Source organism: Mandrillus leucophaeus, unplaced genomic scaffold (genome assembly GCF_000951045.1).
Source record: "Mandrillus leucophaeus isolate KB7577 unplaced genomic scaffold, Mleu.le_1.0 Scaffold108, whole genome shotgun sequence".
NCBI lineage: Eukaryota > Metazoa > Chordata > Mammalia > Primates > Cercopithecidae > Mandrillus > Mandrillus leucophaeus.
The window spans coordinates 5,111,653-5,130,509 of NW_012098987.1; the positions used below are offsets into that span (position 1 = coordinate 5,111,653).

At 37.5% G+C, this 18,857-nt stretch overlaps 1 protein-coding gene across 1 annotated transcript in view; it reads right to left on the minus strand.

Moving 5' to 3' along the window:
• The window catches only part of RFX7 (regulatory factor X, 7), a 160,780-nt gene extending 142,064 nt beyond the window's left edge, over nt 1-18,716 (minus strand). Inside the window, exon 1 of the mRNA XM_011986588.1 lies at nt 18,556-18,716. Within this exon, the coding sequence (XP_011841978.1) occupies nt 18,556-18,716 (161 nt within the window). The remainder of the gene's footprint in view (nt 1-18,555) is intronic.
• Nucleotides 18,717-18,857: the final 141 nt, after the last annotated feature.

The window sequence follows — 18,857 nt, forward strand, 5'->3', positions numbered from 1 at the left end:
AAGAATGGCAGTAACAAACAAGATATTACTGAATGTAACATTTTTACATTTGGAACTCAAGGGATGAACAACTGTAGTCCAAAACAGCTAAAATATGTAGGTCTAAAATATAATTGTTTTGTTTTTTAATGTGCCACAATTATTCCAGAGCCCATTTATCTCTTTAAGTCATAGCAAAGATTAACACATGTAACCTCAGCTATATAAACAAGTAACAAACACTGTAAAACTGACATCCCAAAACAATTTCTTATAAAACTGGATTTCTCTTGCTGAGTTTCAGTTACAGTCCCCCACAGGTCATTGTCTTCATTATGGAGAGCAGCTGTCTGAGCAACCTCTCCATTGTTTATACTGCACTGCTAATGCTGGAATATGCACTCCAACTTACTTAAAAACTGATTTTAAACAATTACAGAGATTTTATTCTATTATTTAAAGCAAGACATAAATCGTACTTCTCCCCAAATAGGCTGAAAATGTAGATAATTCACGACATTTTACATCTCACGTTAGAAGTCAGGAATCCCAATCACATCTCACTTTAGAAATTAGGAATTTCAAACTGTCTTTCTAGCTTAATTCCTCTCTGCCTTCAACAGGTGTCTGCAACAGGTTGAAATTTGGTATCTTCATATCTGGAGACTACAAGCAAGCAAGCAATCTAGCATAACCCTTTTCTTCTATAAACCTGCTTGCTGACTCACACCTTCTCTATAGGACATTATTAAATGATTTTGTTATCTTTTAATATCAAAGGTTAATCACATATTTTCTTAAACAACCTAATAAAACTTTGAAACAACCTAATAAAAAGCTGCTAACTTCTCAGATTCTAAATGTAAGAAAAACAGACATAATATTTTTATAAATTATATGAATAACTATTTTTCTTTTATGATGTGAAAATAAAGGAAGTGAGAGACAGAGAAAAAAGAGGACGAGAAAAGGGTAAGAACAAGAAATGAAAAACAAGAAAACAAAAAGGGGATGGAGAAAAATTCAAGGAGCAACAAAAGACAGGGAGACAAAGTAGGAGGTTCTGAATTTTCCACTACAAACACTCTGTACTATGGAAGTGTTGAGAAAATATTTCCTTTCACAATTTATTGGATATTATTTTGTGTCTTGTTTTAGACTAGATAAAAATGTAATCCATATTCATTAAATACAAGCTTTAAAGTAGATGTAATAATTCACCAATGCAGATATTTTGGGGCCACCCAAAGAGTTTACCTATCGTAGTGACTATCAGGAAAGGTGGGGAATTCGTGATTAACGAAAACAGTAAAAGGAAATACAAGTGTAGTGTTCAACAGGAATACACTAGTTACCCAGGGGGAAGTCACCTACGGAAGGATTAAAAGCAAGAAATACCTTTGGGAAGAGTGACAAACAGAAACCGTATACCCTAGGGGAAATTAGTTCAGGGAGACTGTTAAGAAATTCTGATCATCATTTTCAGGAAGCCAAAGACTGGGCACTTAATTTCAGAGGCAGTGCTGGAGGAAAAAGAACAAAGTGATGAAAGGAGCTGAGAAAGAAAACCCAGGCTTAAATTGGCTAGAAGCAAAGATGGAATAAGAAAGTAACACAGAGAGAAAACTGTTAATACTTAAGCATTGTGTCAAGACCCGCTATTTAATAAAAGTGGGCCCCTCATGTAAATTACCCACTAGTTTTCAAGTTTGTACCCAATGATTTCCTTATTATTATGAACACAATGAAAGCTATAAATAGCTGAAACCCTTTACTGAGGGAGGGCATCAAAAGTAAACTGCAGCCCCAAAGAAAGGTAGCACCCAAAACTAGGATGGGAGTGAGAGTGGTCAACCATCAAAGAACAAAAAGGAGCTTGCTTTCTGTTTGGAGGTTCCTCAAATCTATTTAATAGAGGAAAAATTACTTGGTATGTAAATTATCTCAATCAAGCTATTTTATAAAAAATTAGAATCCACATAACAAGTGCTCAATAATTACTTGTAAAATTAATTCTAAGTAGAAGAAATTAAGTGGTTTATACATAACACTGGGCACCAAATATGGCCACTTCCTCTTTACCTCTGTAATTTAAGCACTTTGCCACTGGCTTATAGTATTTTGCAAAGGTTCTCAACTTCAGTGTTACAACACATTCATGAAATATGTTACAAGTAATTCGTTACTAAATGATAAAATGAAATTGGTTACTATAAAGGATAAACTTGCAGACAACATATAGTTGAGTCTTGTTTTTTATTCACTCTGATAGTCTTTTAATTGGTGTTATTTAAAACATCCACACTTGAAATGATTCCTGATATAATTGAATTGACATGGACCATATCTTTAACTTTTTACTATTCATTGCCCATGTTGTTTCCATTTCTCTTTTGTCTTCTATTCTGAATTTATTTGAACATTTTACATGATTCCATATTCTAAAGTCTCTTAGCAATCAAGTACGCTTCCTTTATTAAAAAAAATTTTATTGGTTGCTCTAGAGTTTGCAATATACATTTATGACTAATCGAAGTCCACTTTCAAATAACACTATACTGCTTCACGGTTAGTGCAAGTACCTTAGAGTATTCTCAACTCCTTCATCCCAGCAGTGAATGACACTGTTGTCATTCATTTTGCTTATCCATGAGCCATACTCAATGACTACTCCATTACTATTTTGAACTGTTATCTATAAGATCAAGTAAATATAAGAAAAATAAAAGATGTTATTTTATTTTCATTTATTTCTTCTCACTCTTCCTTTATATAGATCTGAATTTCTGACCTTTATCAATCTTTTCCGTCTCTCTGAAGACTTCCTCACATTTTGTGCAAGGCAGGTCTACCCGTGACAAATTACAACTTTTGTTTCTCTGAGAAAGTCATTACTTCTTTTTCACTCTTGAAGAGTAATTTTGCCGGATACAAAATTCTAGGTTGGTGGTTTTACTTTTTCTTCAACACCAATATTTCACTCCACTTTCTTCTAGATTGCGTGTTTTCTCAGTTCAAATCTGATATAATGCTCATCTTTATTCCTCTGTAGGTAAAGTGGTTTTTTTCTCTCCGGCTTCTTTCAAGATTTTCTCTAATTTTCTACAGGTTGAGTAAAATATGCTTAGACTTTTTTTTTTTTTTGGTATTTACCATGCTTGGTGTCCTCTGAGCTTCCTGAATTTGGTGTGTGTCATTAATTCCGGGAAATTCTTAAGTTATTATTACTTCAAATATTTCTTCTGTTCCTTTCTTTCTTCTACTTGTGATATTCCCATTATGCTTATGTTATACCTTTTGTAATTGTCCCATAGTTCTTAGATATTCTAAGAACTATGAACTATGGAACTATGTTTACAAGTGTAAACTTAAAATACTTTAAAATTTAAAAATGAGGTTGTAGCAGAATTATATTCAAAAACATCGAAATTACGGAATTATGAATTCTACCTTGGAGGACTTAAGAATGACTCAGAATACAGTAGTCCCCCCTCATTCTTGAGGGATACCTTCCAGGACTCCCAGTGGATGCCTGAAACCACAGACGGTACAGAACCCTATATATACTATGTTTTTTCCTATATATACCTATAATAAAGTTTAATTTATAAATTAGGCATAGTAAGAGATAAACAGTAACTAATGATTAATTATAACTAATAATACGAATAGTAAAATTAGTAATTGTAATAATTACATAGTAAAATAAGGGTTACTTGAGCATAGCACTACCATTATCCCTAACTGTGATGACTATCAAGTGACTAAAGGGCAGGACGGAGCAGGATGGCACAAGATTTCATCACACTACTCAGACTAGGGAGCAATTTAAAACTTACAAAAATTTTTTTCTGATATTTTCCATTTAATATTTTTGGTCTGTGGTTGACTGCAAGTAACTGAAACTTCAGAAAGTGAAACTGCAGATAATGGGGGACAACCATACTATCACTTTGAGACATGAGACTTTGGACTAATTGTTGTTGTTTTGTTTTGCTTTGTCTGAGTCGGAGTCTCACTCTGTCGCCCAGGCTACAGTGCAGTGGCGTGATCTCGGCTCACTGCAAGCTCTGCCTCCCGGGTTCATGCCATTCTCCTGCCTCAGCCTCCCAGTAGCTGGGATTACAGGAGCCTGCCATCACGCCCAGTTAATTTTTTGTATTTTTAGTAGAGACGGGGTTTCACTGTGTTAGCCAGGATGGTCTCAATCTCCTGACCTTGTGATCCACCTACCTTGGCCTCCCAAAGTGCTTGTTTTGTTTTTAAGAATATGACTCCTCGCCTGTAATCCCAGCACTTTGGGAGGCCGAGACGGGCAGATCACGAGGTCAGGAGATCGAGACCATCCTGGCTAACACAGTGAAACTCCGTCTCTACTAAAAAATACAAAAAATTAGCCAGGTGTGGTGGCGGGCGCCTGTAGTCCCAGCTACTCGGGAGGCTGAGGCAGGAGAATGGCGTGAACCCGAGAGGCGGAGCTCGCAGTGAGCTGAGATCCAGCCACTGCACTCCAGCCTGGGCGACAGAGCGAGACTCCATCTCAAAAAAAAAAAAAAAAAAAAAAAAAGACTCCTCTAATCCAGTAGTTTCTCAAACTTCAGTTTCAGTTAGATAATGAGAATCTCCTGGAAGATGGCTGAAACAAAGACTGCTGACCATAACCCCAGAGTTTCTGTTATAGTAATTCTGGGTTGCGGGGGAGTCCCCAAGTTTAAATTTCTAACAAGTTCCCAGGTGGTGCTAATAGGGTCATAATTTGAGAACCACTGCTGTAACCAAGTAGCACAAAATAAAATACAATTTTAAAGCTGAAAGGGTCTTTAAAAGGAAGATCTTTGGACCCTGCCCCTGACCCGGAAAGAAAGCTCTGTATCTGTAGCTTAGGTAGCCACTTGTATGAATTTGAAACACTGCAGGCCCTCACAGTTGTTTTCCTATTTCAGTCCTATTCCTTCCATACTTCCCAAATAAATCTACCTCCTTCCTCATCTGCCCCCACCGACAGGTTTCCTTTGTCACCTTCAGGCTTTGGCCATAACTCAAACAAGTTACCTTAGCCTTGGGTTTTGTCTCCTAAAAAAAATTAGCTCAAACCCTCTGCTAGGACCAAACTTAAAGAAGCCTTCTCCAATTCAATGTTAAGAGGTCTTTAAAATTCCAAGTTTATCTCTTGGGAACTAGCTTGGAATACAGAATAACTAATCGGTCCATAAAACCATAACTACTCAGTCATGAAAGGTTACTAAACCATGTAGTAGTCATCTGCTCAGTGGTTTTTAGATGAAGGACACAATGGCCTTCATTTAGAACATACGTTATTTTTAAATCTAGGTATATAGTGAAAGATATGGGATTGGGAAAACTGAAACTCTCAATAAATGATTACTTCAGTTTCATAAATGTAATTATCAATTGCTGTCAGTCCTTTATTCTGTAAAATGCACCATCAGTTTAATATCTTGTTTTGGAAGAAAATTACATTATGTTATAAAACACAGAAATAATATGTAGAAAAAAATTAAAGTGCCTCTAAGAATGCAATAAACAAAAAAATATATTCACTAGTACCTACTACCAGGTGAAATATAAAAAGATGTGAAAGTTGTTGTCCCCACCTTCAAATAGCTTATTACAACAGCATTGGAAAAAAATTAAGAGTGATTAAGTGCCAAATTGTACAGAACTCACTACACACTATAAAGTCAAGGAAAGGTCAATGTGCACCACAGTAGCTAAGGAATGTTTCATAGTACTTGAACTGTGGCTTTAAAAATGGTTAAGATGTAATTAAATGGTCGGGTGTGGTGGCTCAAATCCCAGCACTTTGGGAGGCCAAGGCAGGCAGATTACGAGATCAGGAGATCGAGACCATCCTGGCTAACATGGTGAAACCCCATCTCTACTAAAAATACAAAAACAAAATTAGCCGGGCATGGTGGCGGGAGCCTATAGTCCCAGCTACTCAGGAGGCTGAGGCCGGAGAATGGCACGAACCCGGCCACTGCAGTGGGTTCGTGGCGCTTGCAGTGAGCCGAGATCATGACATTGCACTCCAGCCTTGGCAACAGAACAAGACTCCATCTCAAAAAAAAAAAAACAAACAAACCCAGAAAAGATGTAATTAAATAGGGTCTGGAGACAAAGAAATTATGTAAAAAAAGATGTAAAGCAGGAATGAAAGTAGGATCACAAAATATAAGGCAAACAGTGAGATGTCTGAGGGACTAAAGTGGATGTTGAATGCTGGTAAATAGCAAGAAGGCTTATTTTGACTGCAACATACAGCATAGTGCAGTGGGGAAAAAGGACAAGGGCACAGAACAGCTATGTTGCTGCTGTAATAATCCAGGAATGAGATGGTGAAGTACTGAATTATGGTCTTGGCAGTCATATTAGTCCATTTTCATGCTGCTGTTAAAGACATACCTGAGACTGGGTAATTTATAAAGTAAAAGGTTTAATGGACTCACAGTTCCACATGGCTGGGGAGGCTTTACAATCATGGTGGAAGGTGAAAGGCTTATTTTACATGGGGGCAGACAAGAGAAGATTAGAGTCAAGCAAAAGGGGTTTCTCCTTATAAAACCATTAGATCTTGTGAGACTTATTCACTACCACGAGAACAGTATGGGGGAAATCGCCCCATGATTCAATTATCAACCACCAAGTCCCTCCCACAACATGTAGGAATTATGGAAGCAAAATTTAAGATAAGATTTGGGTGGGGACACAGCCAAACCATATCATCCCACCCTGCCCTCCCCGCCAAAATCTCATGTCCTCACATTTCAAAACCAAATATGCCTTCCCAACAGTCCCTCAAAGTCTTAACTCATTTCAGCATTAACTCAAAAGTCCACAGTCCAAAATCTTACCCAAGACAAGGCAAATCCCTTCCACCTATGAGCCTGTAAAATCAAAAAGCTAGTTACTTCCTAGATACAATGGGGGTACAGGCATTGGAAAAATACACCCATTCCAAATGGGAGAAATTGTTCAAACGAAGGAGCTACAGGCCCCACATAAGTCTGAAATCCAGTGGGGCAGTCAAATCTTAGCTCCAAAATGATCTCCTTTGACTCCATGTTTCACATCCAGGTCACGCTGATGAAAGAGGTGGGTTCCCATGGTCTTGAGCAGCTCTGCCCCTGTCGTTTTGCAGGATACAGCCTCTCTTGGTGGCTTTCACAGGTTGGTGTTTAGTATCTGCAGCTTTTCCAGGTGCATGGTGCAAGTCATTGGTGGATCTACCATTCTGGGGTCTGGAGAATGGTGGCCTTTTTCTCACAGCTCTGCTAGGCAGTGCCCCAGTGGGGACTCTGTGTAGGGGCTTCAACCCCAGATTTCCATTCTGCACTGCCCTAGCAGAGGTTCCATGAGGGCCCCACCTCTGCAGCAAACTTCTGTCTGGACATCAAGGTGTTTCCATACATCCTCTGAAATCTAGGTAAAGATTTCCCCTTTTAGCCATGGCTGGAGTGGCTGGGATGCAGAGCACCAAGTCCCTAGGTTGCAAAGAGCAGGGAGACCCTGGGACTGGCCCATGAAACCGTTTTTTCCTCCTAGGCCTCTGGGCCTATGATGGGAGGGGCTGCTGTGAGGACCTCTGACATGCCATCGACACATTTTCCCCATTGTCTTGGTGATTAACATTTGGTTCCTTGTTACTTATGCAAATTTCTACAGCAGGCTTGAACTTCTCCTCAGAAAATGGGTTTTTCTTTTCTATTGCATTGTCAGGCTGCAAATTTTCTGAACTTTTATGCTGTTTCTCTTTTAAAACTGAATGCTTTTAACAGCACCCAAGTCACCCCTTGAACACTTTGCTGCATAGAAATTGCTTCTGCCAGATACCCTAAATAATCTCCCCCAACTTAAAAGTTCCACAAATCTCTAGGGCAGGGGCAAAAGGCCACCAGTCTCTTTGCTAAAGCATAGCAAGAGTCCAGTTCCCGACAGGTTCATCTCCATCAGAGACCACCTCAGCCGGATTTCATTGTCCATATTATTATCAGCATTTTGGTCAAAGCCATTCAGCAAGTCTCTAGAAAGTTCCAAACTTTCTCACATTATTCTATCTTCTTCTGAGCTCTCCGAGCTCTCCAAACTGTTCCAATCTCTGCCTGTCACCCAGTTCCAAAGTCACTTCCATATTTTTGGGTATCTGTACAGCAGTGCCCCACTCTACTGGTACCAATTTACTGTATTAATCCATTTTCACATTGTTGATAAAGACACACCTGAGACTGGGTAATTTATAAGGAAAAAGAGGTTTAATGGACTTGTGTTCCATGTGGCTGGGGAGGCCTCACAATTGGGGGAGGGAGGCCTCACAATCACAGTGGAAGGCGAAAGGCACATCTTACATGGCAGCAGAAAAGAGAGAATGAGGAGAGAGCTAAGTGAAGGAGGTTTCCCTTTATAAAACCATCACATCTCATTAGATTTATTCACCACCCTGAGAACAGTATGGGGGAAACTGACCCCAAGATTCAATTATCTCCCACCAGATCCCTCTCACAACACGTGGGAATTATGGGAGCTACAATTCAAGATGAGATTTGGGTGGGGACCCAGCCAAACCATATCAGCAGTGGAAACAGGAAGACAAGGAGAAATTTAAGCTACACTGCAAACTGAGAAACTTGTTAAAATACTGGACACGAGGATGAGAGAAAAATAAAAGATGAAACCGATGCTGCCAGACTGAGGGAAAGAAGGAATATCTACTATCAAAAGAATTAGAGTAACTGAAATGAGTAATGAAATGAGTAAATGAAATGACAGTAAATGAAAGCAATTTGAGGTGGCAAGGCCCTAAGGCATAGAAGAAAGGTTGTTGTGAAAGGCCAAGTTTAAGGTGACATTGGTTGTGGCAATCTGTACTATGGTACTCTGCCCCAGTTCCCACCCAGCTCACATCCTTTTCTTCTCTACTATTACTTTATATTCTTTCTTCTATTTGTAGATAACAACTTAACATAAGAGGACTGTGATTACTTGGTGGAAATCCTATTCCTTAGTCAAGCACATTTTCTCCCAAGCTATTTTCCTCTATTTATTCACATTATTGGCAAAGCTCACTGTCATCATCAACTCTGAATCTAATTTCTGCTAGTGAGAATAACAATGACCAAGTAAGTATACTGTTAAGTGTGTTTGGATTTATAGCCCATCCCTTGATTTTTCATTAAGGCCACTATCCTGAATTTTGCCAGTAAAAATATTATGTCCTTGTTGAGTCTCTTCCTCACCTAATTCTGCATTTGTTTATACCACTGCTTATATACCGTTACTGCATTTAACAAAATTTACTTTTGATAAATTCAATTGATGAGTCTACCACACAAGAGGGTGAATGTTTTAAAGTGGTAAGAATAATGTCTTACTCTTTTTTAACCTTTTTATGCCTTGTATGTGACAGTCATTAAAATAAATGTGTATTGAATTCAGTTTTCCCTGACTACATGATTCTATAAATTCAAAACTTATCTTTGACCTTCTGACTTCTTAAAAACCTGTACATGTAGAATCTGCCTAAAATGCTGCTTGTTAGTAGCTCCTGCTTCAGAAAAAAGGACATGCATTTAATAATCTGACAGTTAAATTTTGATCATAGATTGCTTTGATATATCTTATTAATAGATCTAATGACTGCAATCAAATTATGGAAGTGATTCACTTACATTAACTAAAGCATCTTGTTGGAATATATTTCCCAGGTTCCCAGAAGCACCAACTTTACTCCAAGCAAGATGTCATTAAAGTGACACTCATCCAATTACATTTTTAAATTTACACACACTGCAAAAACAACGGTAAGTTCTTGGTGTTGCCATATAGAAATAACATATTTTACTGTCATATTGTAAACTACTGATTCTGCAAGCGATAACTTTGTTTCAGATATATTCGATCTACAAATTCCTATCAACTTTACGTATTAGAAAATGAGAGTGTTTCATTCAAATTCAGTAAAAACTCACTAAAATGGACTCATCTTAGGTAGGGCCAGTCTAAACTACTGAAAAATATTAAATTACACAACTTAGATCATTGTTTCCCTGGGAGTTGAGGAAAGGTTCGTGAGACATGCTTCACGAACTGGATCTTAAAGTTAGACATTTATATCAGCAGAAACAACATTCTTAAGGTAGCAGGTAATAGGACCAGACCAGCACATACGTAAGCAGAGAAATAAGATAATGGAAGCAAAGAAAAAGGGTTATGGATAGTGCAAACTGAAGCAGCCACTTCATAGAGTAATTCCCTGTTCTCATTTTTTCTTTTTTCTTTTTTTTGAGATGGAGTCTCACTCTGTCACCCATGCTGGAGTGCAGTGGCACGATCCTGGCTCACTGCAGCCTCTGCTTCCCGGGTTCAAGCGATTCTCCTGCCTCAGCCTCCTGAGTAGGTGGGACTACAGGCCCCACCACCGTGATTGGCTAATTTTTTATATTTTTAGTAGAGATGGGGTTTCACCATGTTAGCCAGGATGGTCTTGATCTCCTGATCTCGTGATCCACCCATCTCCGCCTCCCAAAGTGCCCTGTTCTCATCTTGTAGCTACTTGGCAATACAGGAGCTCAAAATAGAAAAGTCACAGAAAAACAGAAAAACACACAAACCCAAGTGCTCTCCATTCTTGGTTTATACCTTAAAATTAGGCATCCTAAATGGAAAGACAATAGCACTAGTGACTCTCCCTCCCCAAGACAGCCATTGTTTTAATGCTTCATCTATAAGAGAGCTCACATTCTAAACATTACTGACTTCAGAAAGAAAAAGGGTGGCAATTACAGGGTATGTGTATCATTACTTCTTATTCCCATGCCCTTGCTAGAAATATCACTAATCAATCAGACTTTGCATGCAAGTTCAAATCAATTTGCTAATCCTGTGTTGGAAAGGGTGTAAAGGTATCCCTTGCTATCTAAACCCTTGCTATCCCAATTTAGATAACAAATGGGTTCAGATAATTTATTTTTTTATTTTAGATAAGGCTATTTGGAAGACATGGTACTGTGTACCATATGGACTCATGCCTTCCAAAAATCCAAGACATAACAGATTGGAATCTGTCACTTTCTGACCTTTCAGTCTCTGCACTCAGGGAAAAAAAAACAAGACTCAAATAGCAAGGAATATCAGCATTTTTCAATTTGTGCTCAGTTACGAGGAAATAGAAAACTTCACCTCCCACACAACTTATATATTTTATATATACACACACACATACATATATATGAGCTACAGTAATAGATGCCTGATACAGAGGTTGTACATAATTAACCAAATCTCATGTTTCTATTTGTCTTATAAATAAGAGGCATATAGTTCATGAAATAGAAAAAGTAAATGCTTATCCACAGTCGCAAAAAAAGAAAAATCATGTTTTAAGGTTTTTATTTATGTGGGTTGAGTGCCGAATATCTTAATCTCATAGTCAGCAACTAAGTGCATTAAGGACTTAGTGCTTATTGTTCCTTATTTTATTATCCTACCCAAGGCAGGAAGATTCTTCCTCCTATTGGCCCATGCTGCTCATCTTTAACTTGAACTTAGAACCCTCCAGAAAGCAGAAGAGAAAGCAACTAAAAGACTAAACAGAAAGAGAATGGTAGAATAGGAGGCACTGGACAAGAGTGGTCTACTTTGCTCAGAGATGTGGAATAACCATCTTACTAACATGTTCCTTATAATTTACAAAGAACATTCTGTCACGATTACTTATTAAAATGTCTATCCTAGATGAAGAGAAACAGCTGTGAAGCTCAATGCTGCACTAAATTATTCTGAAAAGAGTACATACTTTTCTTATTTATATAAATGAATTTACAATATGACATTCACTACCTTAAAATATTACATTACTATTATGGGATAAGGTTAAACATTGAGCACCCCTTTATAAAGAAGACAAAACAAAAGCAGCACACAAACAGCCTCCCTACTACAATCTCTCAACCAGAAGTTAGTAAACTCCCCAACAACCAGGATTACTGCATAGCCTTACTTTTGCAAAATAAACAGCTCTTAACTACTTTAAATGTAATATATGCTCAATAAAGATTTGCACAGTAATCTCATATAACAGAACCCTTGCACAAGGTAGCAATAAGCAAGTCCTCCTCAGCTAACACCCAAGGAAACACTGACAAATCCTAATAATTCATTCAATGAAAATGTTCTATTCATTGCCTATGATAAATTAATCATATTAGTCTTTCACTGTGCTTACGGTTTTATTATTGTTGTCAATATTGATTCAGTAACACAGTTAGAAACTCAGGAACCTTCAAGGTCACTTAGTACAAATCTCTCATTTTGTAAATGAGGAAACTAAGGTCTACTTTTTCCACAATGCATACCTTGACACTTGTCACTTCTTTTCCTGGTCCCCTAGCTGAATAAAAGAGAAGTTTTATTGCGTATTTTTGCTTAGGTCAATTTTACAAGGTTAACATTACAAGTGAATGGGCATTCCTCAAATGCCAGTCTCTGGCATAATACTTTGTATATAGCAGATACTCACTTGAGTACTTACAAACTGTTCTTAAAGTCCTCAAATATAAGTAAATGATACGGCTTATTTTAATTTTCATTTGTACAATTTTAGCACGCAATATTATTTTCTAATGGAAAAAGTAATGCAACATAATTCTTAATCCATCTTTCATAACAAGACACTTGTCTTTTCTACCACTATGAAGCTCATTTTCCCCAAATAATACCAAAAATTTACAGTGAGACATAAATCAAATCAGTCCTGCACATGCCATCATTCAAGACACCTTTCAATGGAGAGAGCAAATTGGTCAATTATTTACACACGTACATATCTGCTACCCAACCTAAACAAGAAAATCAACAGGCTTGAAACTGCTTAACTTGCAATTAACTTTTGTCAACAGGGAAGACAATTTTATCAGTTTCAAATCATAGGAGAGCAAGGAATTGCCTTCCTCCTGGAACCAGAAATCCTGTTGGGACACAGCTAGGCTCAATACGGATATGCAAAATGCATTCTAAGTCTTTTGTGTGCTTGGTATTGAAGACAGGCTAAACTCAGGGTAGGTAGCAAGTCAACCTACTAATCAAAAATATATGGAAGCCAGCTGCATCAGTCTCTATTTTTAAAGCAAAATGAAAATCACAGACTTCCACTTAAAGTCAACTCTAAAGTTATGAATTTATAGTACATGTTTCCCACTATAGTTGAGGGAACAGTATTTCTCGACAGAGTTAATAAACCACCTGATTCAAAAACCAAGAATAAAACTGAACCACTGCATTCTAGGATGGGGGACTGAAAATCAGCACTAATATGGCATCACTATGTGAACCTTTTGGATCACCAAACTTAGCTCCCTGTAACTAGGATGGAAACAAGAGATTAATCACTTAATATCTAGATGTTGATTGTCATCATCATAAGAAAGTAAAACAAAATTTTCAATTTTGGTTTTAACTAGAATTCAGAGAACATCCAAAATAGATCATATATATAATTCTACTTTTATTATAATTTTAAGCCTAAAATATAGCAGATACAGAAGTATATATGCTTTACAGGATTGAATAAAGATAAGGAACTCTGATCCCAGCATTTTTTCTAGGGTCTAATAAGGAATCAGTGGAATCTTATAGGTCTTCTGTCACTGTTTATCTCTTTCCATAAAGTGGGCAAAACGACAGATCTTATATGACCGTTTTAAGAAGAGGTTTATGAGGTCTCACCTGCAAATAAAGTTACAGAAATAAAAACAGTAATTGATAACAAATTCTTTTAAGAATCCCTGAATTTGAGTAAATGCAGTATTGGAATATTTTCTAAAATAACACATCAGGATTTCTTTTGAATTTTCAGGTACGAGTTTAATACAAGCTAACTATCTCTTATCTGAAATGCCTGGGATCATATGTGCTTCCGATTTGTTTATTTATTTATTATTTTTACTTTTTTATTTTGAACCATAGTCTCGCCCTGTCGCCCAAGCTGGAGTGCAGTGGCACGATCTCGGCTCACTGCAACTCCACCTCCTGGGTTCAAGGGATTCTCCTGCCTTAGCCTCCCAAGTGGCTGGGACTACAGGCGCACGATGCCACACCTGGCTAATTTTTTGTATTTTTAGTGAAGACGCTGTTTCACCGTGTTGCCCAGGCTCATTGCAAACTCCTGAGCTCAGGCAATCCACCCACCTTCACCTCCTAAAGTGTTACGATTACAGGGGTGAACCACCGCGTCCAATGTGCTTCCAATTTATTATTTTGGATTTTGGAATATTTGCATATGTGTAATGAGTATCTTAGGGATGTAATCCAAGTCTAAACGTGAAATTCATTTATGGCCGGGCGCGGTGGCTCACGCCTGTAATCCCAGCACTTTGGGAGGCCGAGGCGGGCGGATCACAAGGTCAGGAGATCGAGACCACGGTGAAACCCCGTCTCTATTAAAAAATACAAAAAATTAGCTGGGCGCGGTGGCGGGCACCTGTAGTCTCAGCTACTCAGGAGGCTGAGGCAGGAGAATGGCGTGAACCCGGGAGGTGGAGCGCGCAGTGAGCCGAGATCGCGCCACTGCACTCCAGCCTGGGCGACAGAGTGAGACTCCATCTCAAAAAAAAAAAAAAAAAAAAGAAATTCATTTATGTTTCATATACACTTTATACACATAACCTGAATTTTTATGCAATTTTTTTTTTTACAGAGTTTCGTTCTTGTTGCCCAGACTGGAGTGTAATGCCGTGATCTCGGCTCACAGCAACCTCAGCCTCCTGGGTTCAAGCGAGTCTCCTGCCTCAGCCTCCCAAGTAGCTGGGATTATAGGTGCACACCACCACCCCTAGCTAATTTTCTGTAATTTTAGTAGAGACGGGGTTTCACCATGGCCAGGCTGGTCTTGAACTCCCGACCTCAGGTGATCCGCCCGCCTTGGCCTCCCAGAGTACTGGGATTACAGGCGTGAGCCACCGCACCTGGCCTATACAATATTTTAAATAATTCTGTGCATGATACAATGAAGTCAGGTGTGGAATTTTTCACTCGTGGCACTAAAAACATTTGGGATTTTGGAGTGTTTCAGATTTGGGAGCATTTTGAATTTTGGGGGATTTTGGATTAGGGATGATCAACCTGTATCTATGTTACAGCCTCACTGCATGCATGTTATTCACTCCCACTCATGTAGGTATGATCTCAATTCACAAACAGGCAGAAACCATATCAATCCTATTTTTTCCATAGCAATTTTATTCTATCAGGGTTTCAAGTAAAACTGCCCTAAGAAGGTAAATAAAAGGACTTAGTAAATTTGTTTATTGTTGCTTACACTAAAAAATTTTCACTAAACTAGGAAGACACTGAGAGATAAGAGGAAGGGAAAACTTGCTTTGCTATTTCTTTTTTTTTTTTTTTTTTTTGAGGTAACCAAAGAGGGGTGCAATTTAAGCTAAAAGTAGTTTGCAGTTAGGTTGGGTTGGGGGTTGTGGCCTTGTTTTAGGTAAAATACATGGGTTACTAGTTTTTTTTTTTTAAACAACAATAAGCTTATTTTGGAATTCTACTTTTTAGAAAATACAAATAACCTTACACCATATTCAGTACTAAAGCACATGCCTACTAACAAATCTCCTTTCTAGTGAGTAGTGTCAGTGATTTGGACCTTTTGTCTATGGAGTAAGAATCAGAAACATGCAAGCTTGTTAACCTAGACTTCAGTTGAAGGTATTCATAACCATGTTATAGAAACATAACAGTGTCAATTTTGTACTAACTTATTTTCTATAATTACCTTTAAAATATATTTCCAACTCTTAAGAAATAGTTTCCAATCAACTTTGAATGCTTTTTTTCCAGACTCATTTAATGCCTGATATTTCAATGCGCGTACTTTTATCAAACAGTATTTTAGTTTAATAAACAGAATTAATTATGAACTGATAAATAACTCATTGTCCAGTCAAAGGCCTACATCACATACTATATTTATATTTGTAGAGTAGGAGGACAAGTACAGACTTGTTTGTGATATGCAAGCCCAGTAATTTAGAAACTATGATAAACCAAATGCAAAACCCATTTGATAATTTTTAAATGTCACATTTCTTTTGAGAGTAATTTTAAATTCTCATTAATGGTACCAAAGGATGATTCAGGAACTAGTACAAAACTGATAGTCTCTCAGAATATTATCAGGTGATAGAATAATTTGTAAAATAATATTGCCTCAAAAATGTGAAATATCTAAATAACTGCAATCATCTATTAAAATTATTTAAATTTAATACATATATACTATTTCTTAGGAGAACACGATAGTAAAGGAGTTTTCACTTTTGATATCTTTATTTTATACAGTCACTTGATGAATAATACAAATCCATTCTTGTGGAGCAGGGGGTATGAGACTATTAAATATATTCACTAATCTTGTTTACTCTCTACAAATGTTTATTCTGAAATTTTAAGTATATAAAAATCATTTTTGCAAATAGGATTTCTAGAGTTGAACATCAGATGCTAGTAAGTATACCATTACAATTTTAAAACAAAAATACAAAATTTCATATTTTGGGATTCACATGTTTGTTGCCCATTATTTTTTGAGAGCAAGCACCAAAAACTGGAGAGCACTCTACTTCAGAAGTTTTTCTCATGTTAAAGTCAGAGCAGTTCAGCTGTAATGGATATGCAAATATCAAAGAATAATTAAATTTACACATTATTTACCAAAAAGTGCACTCGACTGTCATCATTATTTAAACATTTCACTCAGTTGCCTCTACAACTCATTTTAAAACTATAAAGTGAAGATTCCTTTCCCCTCTTGTTCTCATAATAAATTAAAATATACATTACTAAATCAACTTTTAAAATTTGTCTCTCAAAATATTTTAGTCCATTAACTTGGATATGCCACATCTGAATGTAAAAATCAAGGTGTTTAATTCAATGTAATGATGATTTCAGAAACACAAAGTTACATCACGTTACTAGAGGTTAAAAAAAAAAACAACACTGGTTTTGTGAAAACCTTGATAAGCAAGATATTCACCATTTCTTAAATTATAGCTTTAATAAGGGGGTGAGGGTATCCACTGAAGAATAAAGACTGCTTTCTGTCACACACACACACACACACACACACACACACACCCCAATTATATTTATCGGACCTATTTTCAAGTTGCCACAATATGACTACTGTCAAAGCCAAAAAAATACTCCTTTAAAATATTTAAACTTCATTTTAAAATTAAAACTGAAAGCAAGATATTCAACTGCCAACTACTGTTGATGAAACTATTAAAGCCTGCACTGACCTACTTCATATCAGCATCATGACGGCATGGATGTATGCCAAGAAAATAATGAAAATTACTGTATAACTAACCTTAATCTTGTATTTAAAAAGTATCACTTTAAAAATGTGTAAATACTGTACATGCAATGCCAGTTGCTTTACGATATGTTTTCAAAATGAGAAAATGAGTTTTGATATTTTAGTACTCATATTCAATGATGTCCCTGCAAAGATTTCATTTCCATTTTCAAAATCAAGGCTTTTTAAAATACCATATGAAATTCTCTTTTTATACTTCTATTAAAAGCAATCTCTTAGGCAAAATTCCAAATATTACTTTCCATTTAAAAAATATTGCTACACTTAAAAAAAAAGGCAGTTAATGAAGAATCCTACAAAACAATGCAAGTTCATGTTCAAAGAATATTGCAATGGCTCTAACAGTGGATGGACTTAACTCGGTGTATTTAATTATTAAAAGATTCCCACTAGACTTGAGGAGTTTAATGCTGAAATACTGTAAATTTTCATACGAGAAAGTAAAATAGCCAAACATATTCCATCAATGGTTTCTTTTAAAAATACACACAAATGGCAATACATTTGATTCCCTATGTTTTAAGCAAAAAAAAAAACCCAACACACTTTGTTGTAAACTACCATCTTAAAATATTTTATACTAAAGAAGCACTTTCTTCACAATCAATGCAAAGAATAAATTCCCTGAAAAAGAAATTTAATATTAGAATAAAGGAGGCAAAAACATTCAGAAACAGCAGCTAACCCAACTGAAAAGGAAGAGACACATTAGGTTTTGTGCTGCATATTAATATTTTTACGCACAATATCTGTTTGGATATCTGTTTGGTGAAAATTCACAATACACTTCTTCCTCCTTCTACGGCTGCAAAAAGGAGTAAACACATTTCACATTCTCCAGTTCCAAATTCATGCCACCATCATGCAATATGACTTAATTCCGACCCATATTTCTGTTACAATGAGTGAAAAAATAAAACCAAAAAACTTGTTTATCTGCACTCACAATTGAGGAGGGGGTAAAAGCATTTTTTAGCTAAGGAGACAGGGGCTGATTGATGCAAAGTCCCTACACCTCCAGAGGTCCTACAAATGTGCACCCGACTAGGGGAAAGCCACATTCAATGAAAGCATCAACCTCCTCCTCCGCTCCCCCGCCTGCCGCCCCCCACCCACTTTGCAGCAGAAATGTGCCTGGGCTTTTTCACCCCAGCGATGGAGGATCCTCTTACCAGATGGAGTTCTTGATCTTGTGTTGCAGCGCGCTGGCCTCTGTCCCTGGCAGCCCGGGCACAAGGGCTGGCAGGGCCACCCCCGAGTTGGGGGCGCTGGGGGGAAGCTGCTGATGGGCATCAGGCTGCTGTGGTGGCGGCTGTTGTTGTTCCTCTGCCATCGCTGCTGGAGGGGTGGGAGGGAGGGAGGGAAAGATGGGGGCGCGGGGAAGGGTGAGGGAAGAGACCGGGAGGGGAGGACGAAGAGGGGAGAGGAGGAGGAGAAGGAGGGGGAGGGAGAGGGGAAGAGGAGGAGGAGGAGG